At 55.1% G+C, this 14,911-nt stretch overlaps 1 protein-coding gene across 1 annotated transcript in view; it reads left to right on the top strand.

Annotated features, from left to right (window-relative positions):
• The window catches only part of LOC119955131 (integrin alpha-M-like), a 57,042-nt gene extending 42,366 nt beyond the window's left edge, over positions 1-14,676 (top strand). The window contains exons 5-7 of the mRNA XM_038781035.1: positions 4,801-4,915; positions 10,704-10,831; positions 14,364-14,676. Coding sequence (XP_038636963.1) covers positions 4,801-4,915; positions 10,704-10,831; positions 14,364-14,516 — 396 coding nt within the window. The 3' untranslated portion in view covers positions 14,517-14,676. The remainder of the gene's footprint in view (positions 1-4,800; positions 4,916-10,703; positions 10,832-14,363) is intronic.
• Positions 14,677-14,911: the final 235 nt, after the last annotated feature.

The following is a 14,911-nucleotide window of genomic DNA, read 5'->3' as shown; positions in this document are numbered from 1 at the left end:
AGTACTGACCCTCTGACAGTGCGGCACTCCCTCAGTACTGACCCTCTGACAGTGCGGCACACCCTCAATACTGACCCTCTGACAGTGCGGCACTCCCTCAGTACTGACCCTCTGACAGTGCGGCACTCCCTCAGTACTGACCCTCTGACAGTGCGGCACACCCTCAATACTGACCCTCTGACAGTGCGGCACTCCCTCAGTACTGACCCTCTGACAGTGCGGCACTCCCTCAGTACTGACCCTCTGACAGTGCGGCATTCCCTCAGTACTGATCCTCTGACAGTGCAGCACTCCCTCAGTACTGACCCTCTGACAGTGCGGAACTCCCTCAGTACTGACCCTCTGACAGTGCGGCACTCCCTCAGTACTGACCCTCTGACAGTGCGGCTCTCCCTCAGTACTGACCCTCTGACAGTGCGGCACTCCCTCAGTACTGACCCTCTGACAGTGCAGCACTCCCTCAGTACTGACCCTCTGACAGTGTGGCACTCCCTCAGTACTGACCCTCTGGCAGTGCGGCACTCCCTCAGTACTGACCCTCTGACAGTGCGGCACTCTCTCAGTACTGACCCTCTGACAGTGCAGTACTCCCTCAGTACTGACCCTCTGACAGTGCAGCACTCCCTCAGTACTGACCCTCTGACAGTGCAGCACTCCCTCAGTACTGACCCTCTGACAGTGCGGCACTCCCTCAGCACTGACCCTCTGACAGTGCAGCACTCCCTCAGTACTGACCCTCTGACAGTGCAGCACTCCCTCAGTACTGACCCTCTGACAGTGCAGCACTCCCTCAGTACTGACCCTCTGACAGTGCTGCACTCCCTCAGTACTGACCCTCTGACAGTGCGGCACTCGGCACTCCCTCAGTACTGACTCTCTGACAGTGCGAGTCTCCCTCAGTACTGACCCTCTGACAGTGCAGCACTCCCTCATTACTGACCCTCTGACAGTGCAGGACTCCCTCAGTACTGACCCTCTGACAGTGCAGCACTCCCTCAGTACTGACCCTCTGTCAGTGCGGCACTCCCTCAGCACTGACCGTCTGACAGTGCGGCACTCCCTCAGTACTGACCCTCTGACAGTGCAGCACTCCCTCAGTACTGACCCTCTGACAGTGCAGCACTCCCTCAGTACTGACCCTCTGACAGTGCGGCACTCCCTCAGTACTGACCCTCTGACAGTGCAGCACTCCCTCAGTACTGACCCTCTGACAGTGCAGCACTCCCTCAGTACTGACACTCTGACAGTGCAGCACTCCCTCAGTACTGACCCTCTGACAGTGCGGCGCTCCCTCAGTACTGACCCTCTGACAGTGCAGCACTCCCTCAGTACTGACCCTCTGACAGTGCGGCACTCCCTCAGTACTGACCCTCTGACAGTGCAGCATTCCCTCAGTACTGACCCTCTGACACTGCAGCACTCCCTCAGTACTGACCCTCTGACACTGCAGCACTCCCTCAGTACTGACCCTCTGAAGTGCAGCATTCCCTCAGTACTGACCCTCTGACACTGCAGCACTCCCTCAGTACTGACCCTCTGACAGTGCAGCACTCCCTCAGTACTGACCCTCTGACAGTGCGGCACTCCCTCAGTACTGACCCTCTGACAGTGAAGCACTCCCTCAGTACTGACACTCTGACAGTGCAGCACACCCTCAGTACTGACCCTCTGACAGTGCAGCACTCCCTCAGTACTGACCCTCTGACAGTGTGGCACTCCCTCAGTACTGACCCTCTGACAGTGCAGCACCCTCAGTACTGACCCTCTGACAGTGCAGCACCCTCAGTACTGACCCTCTGACAGTGCAGCACCCTCAGTACTGACCCTCTGACAGTGCGGCGCTCCCTCAGCACTGACCCTCTGACAGTGCAGCACTCCCTCAGTACTGACCCTCTGACAGTGCGGCTCTCCCTCAGTACTGACCCTCTGACAGTGCGGCACTCCCTCAGTACTGACCCTCTGACAGTGCAGCACTCCCTCAGTACTGACCCTCTGACAGTGTGGCACTCCCTCAGTACTGACCCTCTGGCAGTGCGGCACTCCCTCAGTACTGACCCTCTGACAGTGCGGCACTCTCTCAGTACTGACCCTCTGACAGTGCAGTACTCCCTCAGTACTGACCCTCTGACAGTGCAGCACTCCCTCAGTACTGACCCTCTGACAGTGCAGCACTCCCTCAGTACTGACCCTCTGACAGTGCGGCACTCCCTCAGCACTGACCCTCTGACAGTGCAGCACTCCCTCAGTACTGACCCTCTGACAGTGCAGCACTCCCTCAGTACTGACCCTCTGACAGTGCAGCACTCCCTCAGTACTGACCCTCTGACAGTGCTGCACTCCCTCAGTACTGACCCTCTGACAGTGCGGCACTCGGCACTCCCTCAGTACTGACTCTCTGACAGTGCGAGTCTCCCTCAGTACTGACCCTCTGACAGTGCAGCACTCCCTCATTACTGACCCTCTGACAGTGCAGGACTCCCTCAGTACTGACCCTCTGACAGTGCAGCACTCCCTCAGTACTGACCCTCTGTCAGTGCGGCACTCCCTCAGCACTGACCGTCTGACAGTGCGGCACTCCCTCAGTACTGACCCTCTGACAGTGCAGCACTCCCTCAGTACTGACCCTCTGACAGTGCAGCACTCCCTCAGTACTGACCCTCTGACAGTGCGGCACTCCCTCAGTACTGACCCTCTGACAGTGCGGCACTCCCTCAGTACTGACCCTCTGACAGTGCAGCACTCCCTCAGTACTGACCCTCTGACACTGCAGCACTCCCTCAGTACTGACCCTCTGAAGTGCAGCATTCCCTCAGTACTGACCCTCTGACACTGCAGCACTCCCTCAGTACTGACCCTCTGACAGTGCAGCATTCCCTCAGTACTGACCCTCTGACACTGCAGCACTCCCTCAGTACTGACCCTCTGACAGTGCGGCACTCCCTCAGTACTGACCCTCTGACAGTGAAGCACTCCCTCAGTACTGACACTCTGACAGTGCAGCACACCCTCAGTACTGACCCTCTGACAGTGCAGCACTCCCTCAGTACTGACCCTCTGACAGTGTGGCACTCCCTCAGTACTGACCCTCTGACAGTGCAGCACCCTCAGTACTGACCCTCTGACAGTGCAGCACCCTCAGTACTGACCCTCTGACAGTGCGGCGCTCCCTCAGCACTGACCCTCTGACAGTGCAGCACTCCCTCCTGTCACTGAATCTGTGTTGTTGGCCCTGCACCCAGGGGCCAGTCCTGAGTTAGTCTTGATTCTGATTGAAGCTCCTTCTGTGAGAGAGCAAAAGGCAGTGAATGTGGCACCCACTGTGAGATTTCTGGAATGGGGGAATCTCTCCCTCTATTCCAGAATACTCGGAGACACCCTGTCCAGGAGCCCCCATAAAGCCAAAGCTCGCTGACCTCTGACCCCAGGTAAACACAGGTTCCCAGACCTCTGACCCTCAGTACCCAATGGAAGAAAACAGGCTTGGGAGGGACTCTGCTGCTAAAGAGGATATAACTTGGAATAGGAATGGTGGGGAGCGGGAAGGTAGGGTGAGTGGGACTGGTGGGGGAGGGGGATATGCAGGAGGTGGGATGTTGGGGTGGTAGTGATTGTGGGGAATGTGTATGGGCTGTGGGTGCTCAGTGGGTGATAGGTATGGGCTCTGGGTGCTCAGTGGGTGATGGGTATGGGCTCTGGGTGCTCAGTGGGTGGGTATGGGCTGTGGGTGCTCAGTGGGTGGGTATGGGCTGTGGGTTCTCAGTGGGTGGGAATGGGCTGTGGGTGCTCAGTGGGTGGGTATGGGCTCTGGGTGCTCAGTAGGTGGGTATGGGCTGTGGGTGCTCAGTGGGTGATGGGTATGGGCTGTGGGTGCTCAGTGGGTGATGGGTATGGGCACTGGGTGCTCAGTGGGTGGGTATGGGCTGTGGGTGCTCAGTGGGTGGGTATGGGCTCTGGGTGCTCAGTGGGTGATGGGTATGGGCACTGGGTGCTCAGTGGGTGGGTATGGGCTGTGGGTGCTCAGTGGGTGGGTATGGGCTCTGGGTGCTCAGTGGGTGGATATGGGCTCTGGGTGCTCAGTAGGTGGGTATGGGCTGTGGGTGCTCAGTGGGTGATGGGTATGGGCTGTGGGTGCTCAGTGGGTGATGGGTATGGGCAGTGGGTGCTCAGTGGGTGGGTATGGGCTGTGGGTGCTCAGTGGGTGGGTATGGGCTGTGGGTGCTCAGTGGGTGATAGGTATGGGCTGTGGGTGCTCAGTGGGTGGGTATGGGCTATGGGTGCTCAGTGGGTGATGGGTATGGGCTGTCGGTGCTCAGTGGGTGGGTATGGGCTGTGGGTGCTCAGTGGGTGATGGGTATGGGCTGTGGGTGCTCAGTGGGTGGGTATGGGCTGTGGGTGCTCAGTGGGTGGGTATGGGCTGTGGGTGCTCAGTGGGTGGGTATGGGCTCTGGGTGCTCAGTGGGTGATGGGTATGGGCTGTGGGTGCTCAGTGGGTGGATATGGGCTCTGGGTGCTCAGTGGGTGGGTATGGGCTGTGGGTGCTCAGTGGGTGATGGGTATGGGCTGTCGTTGCTCAGTGGGTGGGTATGGGCTGTGGGTGCTCAGTGGGTGATGGGTATGGGCTGTGGGTGCTCAGTGGGTGATGGGAATGGGCTCTGGGTGCTCAGTGGGTGATGGGAATGGGCTCTGGGTGCTCAGTGGGTCTTCGCCCACAGGGGAATCTCTCAGTAGCTGTTTCTGGGACCCACACGTCCTCTCTATTCACTATCCTGACTCTGTGCTTCCCCCCCTCCCTCCCTCCAGGCCTGTGCCGCCAATGTCGCCCAGCCCTGTGCCTCGAACATCCACGTCAGTGGCACCTGCTACCTATTCGATAACCAACTCCGTACACTCGGCCAACTCAATCCTGGAATTGAAGGTGAGCATTGATTTTGAATCATGACAGAGAGATAGAGAGAGAGGGAGGGAGAGAGAGGGAAACAATATGAGGGTGTGGGGAAGAGAGAGGGATAGAGAGGGAGAGTCAGAGGGAGAGAGAGAAATGGAGATAGAGAGAGAGAGTGCGAGACAGAAAGAGGTTCCACGGCAGGACGCATGGAGAGAGAGGCAGGTAACGAGTCAGACAGAGAGAGAGAGAGAATGAGGGATAGACAGAGAGAAACTGAGAGAGAGGAGACAGCAAGAGAGAGAGAGATCAGGCCAGAGAGACAGTGGTTGGGACAGACAAGGAGGCGGAGAGAGTGAGATAGTAGGGGAAAGAGAGTTGGAGAGAGACCGAGAGACAGACAGACAGAAAAATGGAGAGATAGAAACATAGAGTGATGGGCAGGGAGTCAGAGAGAGAGCGATGTGAGAGGGAGAGACCTACCCCAGAAACTTTCAAGATATTAATTGATTTTCTAAAGTGCAGCACTCCCTCAGTACTGACCCTCTGACAGTGCGGCACTCCCTCAGTACTGACCCTCTGACAGTGCGGCACTCCCTCAGTACTGACCCGCTGACAGTGCAGCACTCCCTCAGTACTGACCCTCTGACAGTGCAGCACTCCCTCAGTTCTGACCCTCTGACAGTGCAGCACTCCCTCAGCACTGACCCTCTGACAGTGCAGCACTCCCTCAGTACTGACCCTCTGACAGTGCGGCACTCCCTCAGTACTGACCCTCTGACAGTGCGGCACTCCCTCAGTACTGACCCTCTGACAGTGCGGCACTCCCTCAGTACTGACCCTCTGACAGTGCAGCACTCCCTCAGTACTGACCCTCTGACAGCGCAGCACTCCCTCAGTACTGACCCTCTGACAGTGCGGCGCTCCCTCAGTACTGACCCTCTGACAGTGCAGCACTCCCTCAGTACTGACCCTCTGACAGTGCAGCACTCCCTCAGTACTGACCCTCTGAAGGGCAGCACGGTGGCCTAGTGGTTAGCACAACCGCCTCACGGCGCTGAGGTCCCAGGTTCGATCCCGGCTCTGGGTCACTGTCCGTGTGGAGTTTGCACATTCTCCCCGTGTCTGCGTGGGTTTCGCCCCCACAACCCAAAAATGTGCAGAGTAGGTGGATTGGCCACGCTAAATTGCCCCCTTAATTGGAAAAAATAATTGGGTACTCTAAATTTTAAAAAAAAGTACTGACCCTCTGATAGTGCAGCACTCCCTCAGTACTGACCCTCTGACAGTGCGGCACTCCCTCAGTACTGACCCTCTGACAGTGCAGCACTCCCTCAGTACTGACCCTCTGATAGTGCAGCACTCCCTCAGTACTGACCCTCTGACAGTGCGGCACTCCCTCAGTACTGACCCTCTGACAGTGCGGCACTCCCTCAGTACTGACCCTCTGACAGTGCAGCACTCCCTCAGTACTGACCCTCTGACAGTGCGGCAATCCCTCAGTACTGACCCTTTGACAGTGCGGCGCTCCCTCAGTCCGGGCCCTCTGACTGCAGCACTCCCTCAGTACTGACCCACTGACAGTGCGGCGCTCCCTCAGTACTGATCCTCTGACAGTGCGGCACTCCCTCAGTACTGACCCTCTGACAGTGCGGCACTCCCTCAGTACTGACCCACTGACAGTGCAGCACTCCCTCAGTACTGATCCTCTGACAGTGAGGCACTCCCTCAGTACTGACCCTCTGACAGTGCAGCACTCCCTCAGTACTGACCCTCTGACAGTGCGGCACTCCCTCAGTACTGACCCTCTGACAGTGCCGCACTCCCTCAGTACTGACCCTCTGACAGTGCAGCACTCCCTCAGTACTGACCCTCTGACAGTGCGGCACTCCCTCAGTACTGACCCCTACTTGCAACATTTGTACATGAAGAGGGTGTAACACCCACCAAACGTGACCCCTTCTCGACGGAGCCCCTCTGGCTGCTGTGTGACTGATCGCCCCTCGAATGTGCCACGTTTCCGAAATGACAGAATTCTCTCAATCTCACTGCTTTAATCCAACGTTTTTTCCATTGCTTAGTCCTGTGAAGAGGCGGTCTGAAACCTTTACCTGCCTTCGAGTTATCTTTGTTACTTACAGCACAGAAGGAGGCCGTTCAGCCCATCGTGTCTGCGCCGGCTCCCACACGAGCTACCCGGGGCTAGGCCCATTTCCCCGTCTCCGTAAATGAATCGAATATATATCCAGCTCTCTTTGAAGCCTCCTGCGGAATCCACCTCCACCTCTCTCCCAGGCAGCGCATTCCAAACCCCAACTCTCTGAGTAAAGACCTTTCTCCGCAGCTCACTCCCAGCTCTCTCGCTGGCCATCTTGAAATCATGGCCCCCGCACCCCCCCCCCCCCCCCCCTCCCCATCCCCCTCGTCACTGACTTACCAATCAGTGGAAGCAGAATATCCTTCGTTACCCTGTCAACATTGTCCATCATTTTGGACACCTCAATAAGGCCTCTTAATCTTCTCTACCCCAAGTACAACAAGCCCAATTTCTCCCATCTTTCCTGGTGTCTAAAAGTCCGCATTCCTGGTATCCAGTACATCTCCTCCGTACTCTCTCCAGGGCTTAAACACCCTTCCTTAAATCAGGTGCCCAGAACTGAACACAATCCTCCAAATGTGGTGACCAATGATTTGTAGGGGTGCAGCATCGCTTCCTTGCTATTAAACTCTCTGCCTCTATTTGTAAACCCAAGGATGCTGTAAGCCTTCTGAACAACTGTTTCAGCTTGCCTGGCATCCTTCAGAGAATCGTGCACTTGAACCCCGAGGTCCCTCTGTTCTTGCATCCCCCACCCCCCGCCCCACCCTCCTCAACGTTGGACTATTGAGCCTAAATTGTCTCCCCCATGTTGTGACATGATCATAAATGTAAAAGCTACAAGTGTTAATGTAATGTCCATCTCAACCACTAGATGGAGCTAGATCTCCAAGTCTAGAAGACATTGATGCTGAGCCTTGTGGGGGAGAAGTGAAGGAGATAGCTGGAGAATAGACTGAAGGAAAGATAGTGTGAGTGAGAGCAGATCATAGTTCATGTAATAGTGTAGAGATTAGTAGTGGATGAGTGTAGATTACTTGTTCTCCGGGGTAAGTGTCGAGTCTAATTTAGTAGTGTTAATAAATTTATAGCTTTGTTCAATTTAATAGCTACTTGTTCTTGTGAACACGGCACAAACCATCCTGAATTTAGCAACACAAAGCACCACACCTGTACCGTCTCCCAAAATGCTTACCTCACATTTCGATGATTTGAAATTGGTCTTTCAAGTGTCTGCCCATGTGGCCAACTTGTCAGTGCCCCTCTGAAGTTGCTCAGCGTCATCCTTACGATTCACTATTCTCCCCATCTGCAAATTTAGAGACTTTGGCCGGGATTCTCCCTCCCGGGGACTAACTCCCCACGCCGGCGTGAAAACCGGCGCCAACGGCTCCGGCGTCAACGGGCCCCCAAGGTGCGGAATTCTCACATGTCTCGGGGGCTCGGTGGATGGCGGAGGGGTTGGCGCCGCTCCAGCTGGCGCCGAAGGGATGGTGCGATTTTGCGCATGCTCGGAGCGGCCGTCATAATCTCGCGCATGCGCAGAACCGCCGGCGTGATTCCGCGCATGCGCAGACCGGCGGCGCATTTTGGCGCATGCGCGGGGTGTGCTCTTCTCCGCGCCGGCCGTGGCAGAGCCCTACACGGTCCCGCGCGGAAGGAAGAAGTGCCCCCCTCCCACGGCACAGGCCCCCCCCCCCCGCAGATTGGTGGGTCCCGATCGGGGGCCAGGCCACTGTAGGGCCCCCGCGTTCGGATCGCTCCCCGCGCTCCCCTGATGACCTCCCCTGCCGACTTGCCTGCCAGGTCCCACCGTGTGGTACCATCAGTAATGCAAGCCGGCGGGACTGGCCAAAAGTGGATGGCCACTCGGCCCATCGGGGCCGGGAGAATTGCCGGGGGCGGCCCCGACCGGCGTGCCGGGAATCCCGCCCCTGCCCGAAAAACGGCGCGGGAGAACATGGCAGCCGTCGCCGGGGCGAGATTCGTGCCGCCCCACTCCCCACCAGGGATTCTCCGACCGGGTGGGAGGGGGTCGGAGAATCCTGCCCTTTACTCTCAACGCCCACTCCTAAATCAGTTATATAAACCAGAAAAAGCAAAGGTCCCAACACTGATCCCTGGGGAACACCACTTACAACTCATCTTCAGTTTGAAAAATGCCCGTCTACACCTACCCGCCGTTTCCTATCTCTTAGCCAATGTTTAGCCCACGCTGCCAATGACCCATCAATCCCAAACGTTTTTAATTTGCTAAGCAGCCTGCCATGTGGCACCACATCAAATGTTTTCTGCAAGTCCAAATATACAACATCCTGGCACCACCTTCACAGTAACACAGGAACAGAGGAATTAGGAGCGGAAGTTGGCAAATCAGCCCTTGGAGCCCGCTGCGCCATTCAATCAGATCACCTGGTCTCAAATGCCCCCCCCTCCCCCCGTCTGTTCCCCATATCCCTTCAACCCATTGTTTAAATCAGGGGCGAAATTCTCCGACCCCCCGCAGGGTCGGAGAATCGCCCAGGGCCGGTGTAAATCCCGCCCTCGCCATGGCCGGAATTCTCCGCCACCCGGGAATTGGCGGGGACGGGAATCGCACCGCGCCGATCGGCGTGCCCCCCGCGGCGATTCTCCGGCCCGCGATGGGCCGAAGTCCCGCCGCTGAGAGGCCTCTCCCGCCGACGTGGTTTCAACCACTTCTGGTGGCGGCGGGATTGGCGGCGGGAGCGGCCCCCTGGGGTCCTGGTGGGGGGGGGCGCGGGGCGATCGGACCCCGGGGGGTGCCCCCACGGTGGCCAGGCCCGCAATCGGGGCCCACCGAGCAGGCAGACGGGCCAGTGCCGTGGGGGCACTCTTTCTCTTCCGCCGCCGCCACGGCCTCCACCATGGTGGGGGCGGAAGAGACCCCCTACCGCCCATGCGCTGGTGGTGACGTCAGCGGCTGCTGATGCGCCGGCGCATGCGCAAACCGGCGAAGGCCTTTTGGCCAGCCCTGACGCCGGGCGTCAAAGGCCGTTGGCTCCGGTTTTGGTGCCAGTCGGTGTGGTGCCAACCACTCCGGCCCAAGCCTAGCCCCTAAATGTGTGGAGAATTCCGCACCTTTGGGGAGGCACGCTGGGACCCCCCCACCCCTCCCGGTAGGGGAGAATCCCGGCCCAGAAATCTATCTATCTACTTCTTGAAGTTATTTAATGACTCAGATTCCACCGCCCTATGGGGCAGCAAGTTCCACAAATTCAACCCCCTCCACGAGAAGTAGTTCCTCCTCATCTCAGTTCCAAATCCACCACCTGCCAACCTGTATCAGCGACCTATCATCTAGATTGTCCCACAAGGGGGGAACCATTTGGTCTACATTTACTTGATCAATCCCCTTCAGTATTTTGTACACCTCGATGATATCCCTTCTCATCCGTCTAAACTCCAGCCCAAACTGTTTAATCTCTCCTCATCCGTCAACCTTTTCATCCCCGGAATCAATGCGGAAGAAATGTCTCCCAACTTCACCGCTGTCTCTAAATTTACGCACTGCTCCCTCGGCCTAGACTCCTCCGCACACCATGGGGGTCTCCCGCGGCCCCATCACTTCTCTTTCTCACCACTGAGATCCTTCGGGGCGCCGGGGGACATGTTGCCAGTTTTCCGGCCTCCATGGTGGGGTTCGAAGTCGGGGGGGGGGGGCCCGTGGTAACCCCTCTCTCACGCGCTGCCTCCCTTTTGCAGAGTGTCCCATTGTGCTGGTGGACGTGGTCTTCCTGTTCGATGGCTCCAACAGTCTGAAAAAGGAGGACCTGGAAAAGAACAAGAGCTTCATGCTGAACATGATAGAGAGCTCCGACAAAACCATGCACGTGAGTGTGCTGGGGGTGGGTGAGGGGGGGGGGGGGCATCGGAACAGCGTGGGCAGTGGGATTAGCTGGATGATTGATGCGGGCTGTGGGGAGAGAACGGGAAGCGTTTGTGTGCGAGTGTGACTGATTGTGTGTGAGTCAGCGCGTCTGTGTCAGGGTGAGTGAGTGTGAGAGTGTGTGTGTGTGTGAGAGTGTGTTTATGTCTGTGTGTGTGTGACTGCATGCATCAGGGTGAGTGCGTGTGTGATTGTTATGTGAGGGGAGAGTGTGTGTTAGTGTGTGAGAGTGTGTCTATGTCTGTGGCTGTGTGTGTGTGTGTGTTTGTGCTGTGTGTGAGTGCGAGTGCGTGTGTGTGTCAGGATGAGTGTGTGTGATTGTTGTGTGAGGGGAGAGTGTGTGTGAGAGTGTGTGTTAGTGTGTGAGAGTGTGTCTATGTCTGTGGCTGTGTGTGTGTGTGTGTTTGTGTCTGTGTGTGAGTGTGAGTGCGTGTGTGTGTCAGGATGAGTGTGTGTGATTGTTGTGTGAGGGGAGAGTGTGTGTGAGAGTGTGTGTTAGTGTGTAAGAGTGTGTCTATATCTGTGGCTGTGTGTGTGTGTGTTTGTGTCTGTGTGTGAGTGTGAGTGCGTGTGTTTGTGTGTGACAGGGTGAGTGTGTGTGATTGTTGTGTGAGGTGAGAGTGTGTGTGTGTGTGAAAGTGAGTGTTAGTGTGTGAGTGTGTTTGTGTCTGTGTGAGTGTGAGTGTGTGTGTGTGTGTCAGGGTGAGTGTGTGTGATTGTTGTGTGAGGTGAGAGTGTGTGTGTGTGTGTGTGAGAGTGTGTGTTAGTGTGTGAGAGTGTGTGTGTGAAAGTGAGTGTTTGTGTCTGTGTGTGTGAGTGTGAGTGCGGTGTGTGTGTCAGGGTGAGTGTGTGTGATTGTTGTGTGAGGTGAGAGTGTGTGTGTGTGAAAGTGTGTGTTAGTGTGTGAGTGTGTTTGTGTCTGTGTGTGTGAGTGTGAGTGCATGTGTGTGTGTGACAGGGTGAGTGTGTGTGATTGTTGTGTGAGGTGAGAGTGCGTGTGTGTGAAAGTGTGTGTTGAGTGTGTTTGTGTCTGTGTGTGAGTGTGTGTGCGTGTGTTTGTGTGTGACAGGGTGAGTGTGTGTGATTGTTGTGTGAGGTGAGAGTGTGTGTGTGTGTGAAAGTGTGTGTTAGTGTGTGAGTGTGTTTGTGTGTGAGTGTGTTTGTGTCTGTGTGAGTGCGTGTGTGTGTGTGTGACAGGGTGAGTGTGTGTGATTGTTGTGTGAGGTGACAGTGTGTGTGTGAAAGTGTGTGTTAGTGTGTGTGTGTGTTTGTGTCTGTGTGAGTGCGTGTGTTTGTGTGTGACAGGGTGAGTGTGTGTGATTGTTGTGTGAGGTGAGAGTGTGTGTGTGTGAAAGTGTGTGTTAGTGTGTGAGTGTGTTTGTGTCTGTGTGAGTGCGTGTGTGTGTGTGACAGGGTGAGTGTGTGTGATTGTTGTGTGAGGTGAGAGTGTGTGTGAAAGTGTGTGTGAGTGTGTTTGTGTCTGTGTGAGTGCGTGTGTGTGTGTGTGACAGGGTGAGTGTGTGTGATTGTTGTGTGAGGTGAGAGTGTGTGTGTGAAAGTGTGTGTGAGTGTGTTTGTGTCTGTGTGAGTGCGTGTGTGTGTGTGTGACAGGGTGAGTGTGTGTGATTGTTGTGTGAGGTGAGAGTGTGTGTGTGAAAGTGTGTGTGAGTGTGTTTGTGTCTGTGTGAGTGCGTGTGTTTGTGTGTGACAGGGTGAGTGTGTGTGATTGTTTGTGTGAGGTGAATGTGAGTGTGTGTGTGTGAGTTCATGTGAGAGTGTGTTTCTGCCTGTGTGTGTGAGTGCGAATGCGTGTGTGAGTGTCTGTGTGATTGTATGTGAATGTGTGTGATTTTTGTGTGAGGTGAGAGTGTGTGCGTGTGAGAGTGCGTGTGAGGTCATGTGAGTGCGTGTGAGAGTGTGTTTTTGATTATATGCATGGGTAACTGTGTGTGTGAGTCTGTGCGAAAAAGAGTGTGTCGATGAGTGTGAAAGCATGTTTGTGTGAGTGTGATTGTATGTGAGTGTGTGTGTGAGTCTGTGTGATTGTATGTGAGGTGAGAGTGAGAGTGTGAGTGTGTGTGTGTGCATACGACTGTGTGTGAGTTTGTGCATGAGTGTGTTAATGTGCGCGAAAGTGTGTGATTGAGTCTGTGTGGTAGTGTGAATGTGTGAGTGTCTCAGTGTGAGAGCATGAGGAGTGTGTTTGCGTGTGAGAGAGTGTGTGAGTGTGAGACAGTGTGTGAGTGTGATTGAGGCGAGTGTGTGTGAGTATGCCTGTGAGTTTGAGTGTGTGAGAGTGGGTTTGTGAGTGCGATTGTGTGATTGAGACTGTGTATATAATCGTGAGAGTGTGTGCATGTATATGAGTATGTGTGTCAGTTTAAGTGTGTGTGAGTGTGTCTTCAAGTGAGTTTGTGTAAATGTGTGTGAGTTTGAGTGTGTGTGCATGTGAGTGTAAGGGGGTGTGAATGTTAGTGTGTGTTTGAGGGAGTGTGCAAGAGTTTGCAAGGGTGTGTATGTGTGTGCGTGAGGAAGTGAGTGTACATTAGAGTGTGAGTGTTAGTGAGTGAGTGTGTGACTGAGTGAGAGAGCGGGGCAGACGGATTAGTTTGGGGATTGATACAGGGCTATGGGGAGAGAGTGGGGCAGTGGGATTAGTTTGGGATTGATACAGGGCTATGGGGAGAGAGTGGGGCAGTGGGATTAGTTTGGGGATTGATACAGGGCTATGGGGAGAGAGTGGGGCAGTGGGATTAGTTTGGGGATTGATACAGGGCTATGGGGAGAGAGCGGGGCAGTGGGATTAGTTTGGGGATTGATACAGGGCTATGGGGAGAGAGTGGGGCAGTGGGAGTAGTTTGGGGATTGATACAGGGCTATGGGAAGAGAGTGGGGCAGTGGGATTAGTTTGGGGATTGATACAGGGCTATGGGGAGAGAGTGGGGCAGTGGGATTAGTTTGGGATTGATACAGGGCTATGGGGAGAGAGTGGGGCAGTGGGATTAGTTTGGGATTGATACAGGGCTATGGGGAGAGAGTGGGCAGGGGGATTAGTTTGGGGATTGATACAGGGCTCTGAGGAGAGAGTGGGGCAGTGGGATTAGTTTGGGATTGATACAGGGCTATGGGGAGAGAGTGGGGCAGTGGGATTAGTTTGGGGATTGATAAAGGGCTATGGGGAGAGAGCGGGGCAGTGGGATTAGTTTGGGGATTGATACAGGGCTATGGAGAGAGTGGGGCAGTGGGATTAGTTTGGGGATTGATACAGGGCTATGGGGAGTGAGCGGGGCAGTGGGATTAGTTTGGGGATTGATACAGGGCTATGGGGAGAGAGTGGGGCAGTGGGATTAGTTTGGGATTGATACAGGGCTATGGGGAGAGAGTGGGATTAGTTTGGGGATTGATACAGGGCTATGGGGAGGGAGTGGGAAGGTGTGAGGTTTACCTGTTCTAACTGTGATTTCTGCCCCAGACAGTTTGCCATTGTCCAGTATTCTGCCTTTCAAAGAGTCGAATTAAGCTTTCACAGTTTTATTGATCCGAAAACCGATCTGAAATCCACGATCAACAAGATTAAGCTGATGGAGAGCATAACTTTCACAGCCCGTGGTATCCGATTTGTGACGTGAGTGTGGCAGGGAGTTAGGGAGTGGGCCACGAGTTAGGACATAAGTGCGGACAAGGGATGAATGAACCTGTCAGTTTTAAAAAAAATAATAATTTTCATTAAGATTTTCACAAAATATAAACAACAAAACAATATTAACACAACAACCATGCTAAAAACCAAAGAACAACACCCACCCAACTGCAAAAGCAACTGCAAACAATGAAAAAAAAAAGCAAACAACAAAAGGGAAAGAGACAACGCCCGCCACATCCCACAAACCCATGTACACAATTCTCCCTCCCTCCGAAGCAAACCTCGCCCCCCCTCCCCAGGTTGCTGCTGCTGTCGGCCTATTTCCCTACCGCTCCACCAGAAAGTCCAGGAAAGGCTGCCACCGCCTAAAGAACCCTTGTA

The sequence above is a fragment of the Scyliorhinus canicula genome, chromosome 20, assembly GCF_902713615.1.
Source record: "Scyliorhinus canicula chromosome 20, sScyCan1.1, whole genome shotgun sequence".
NCBI classification, from domain to species: Eukaryota; Metazoa; Chordata; class Chondrichthyes; order Carcharhiniformes; family Scyliorhinidae; genus Scyliorhinus; species Scyliorhinus canicula.
Note: the sequence above shows the minus strand (reverse complement) of the source record. Positions and strands in the feature narration are given on the sequence as shown.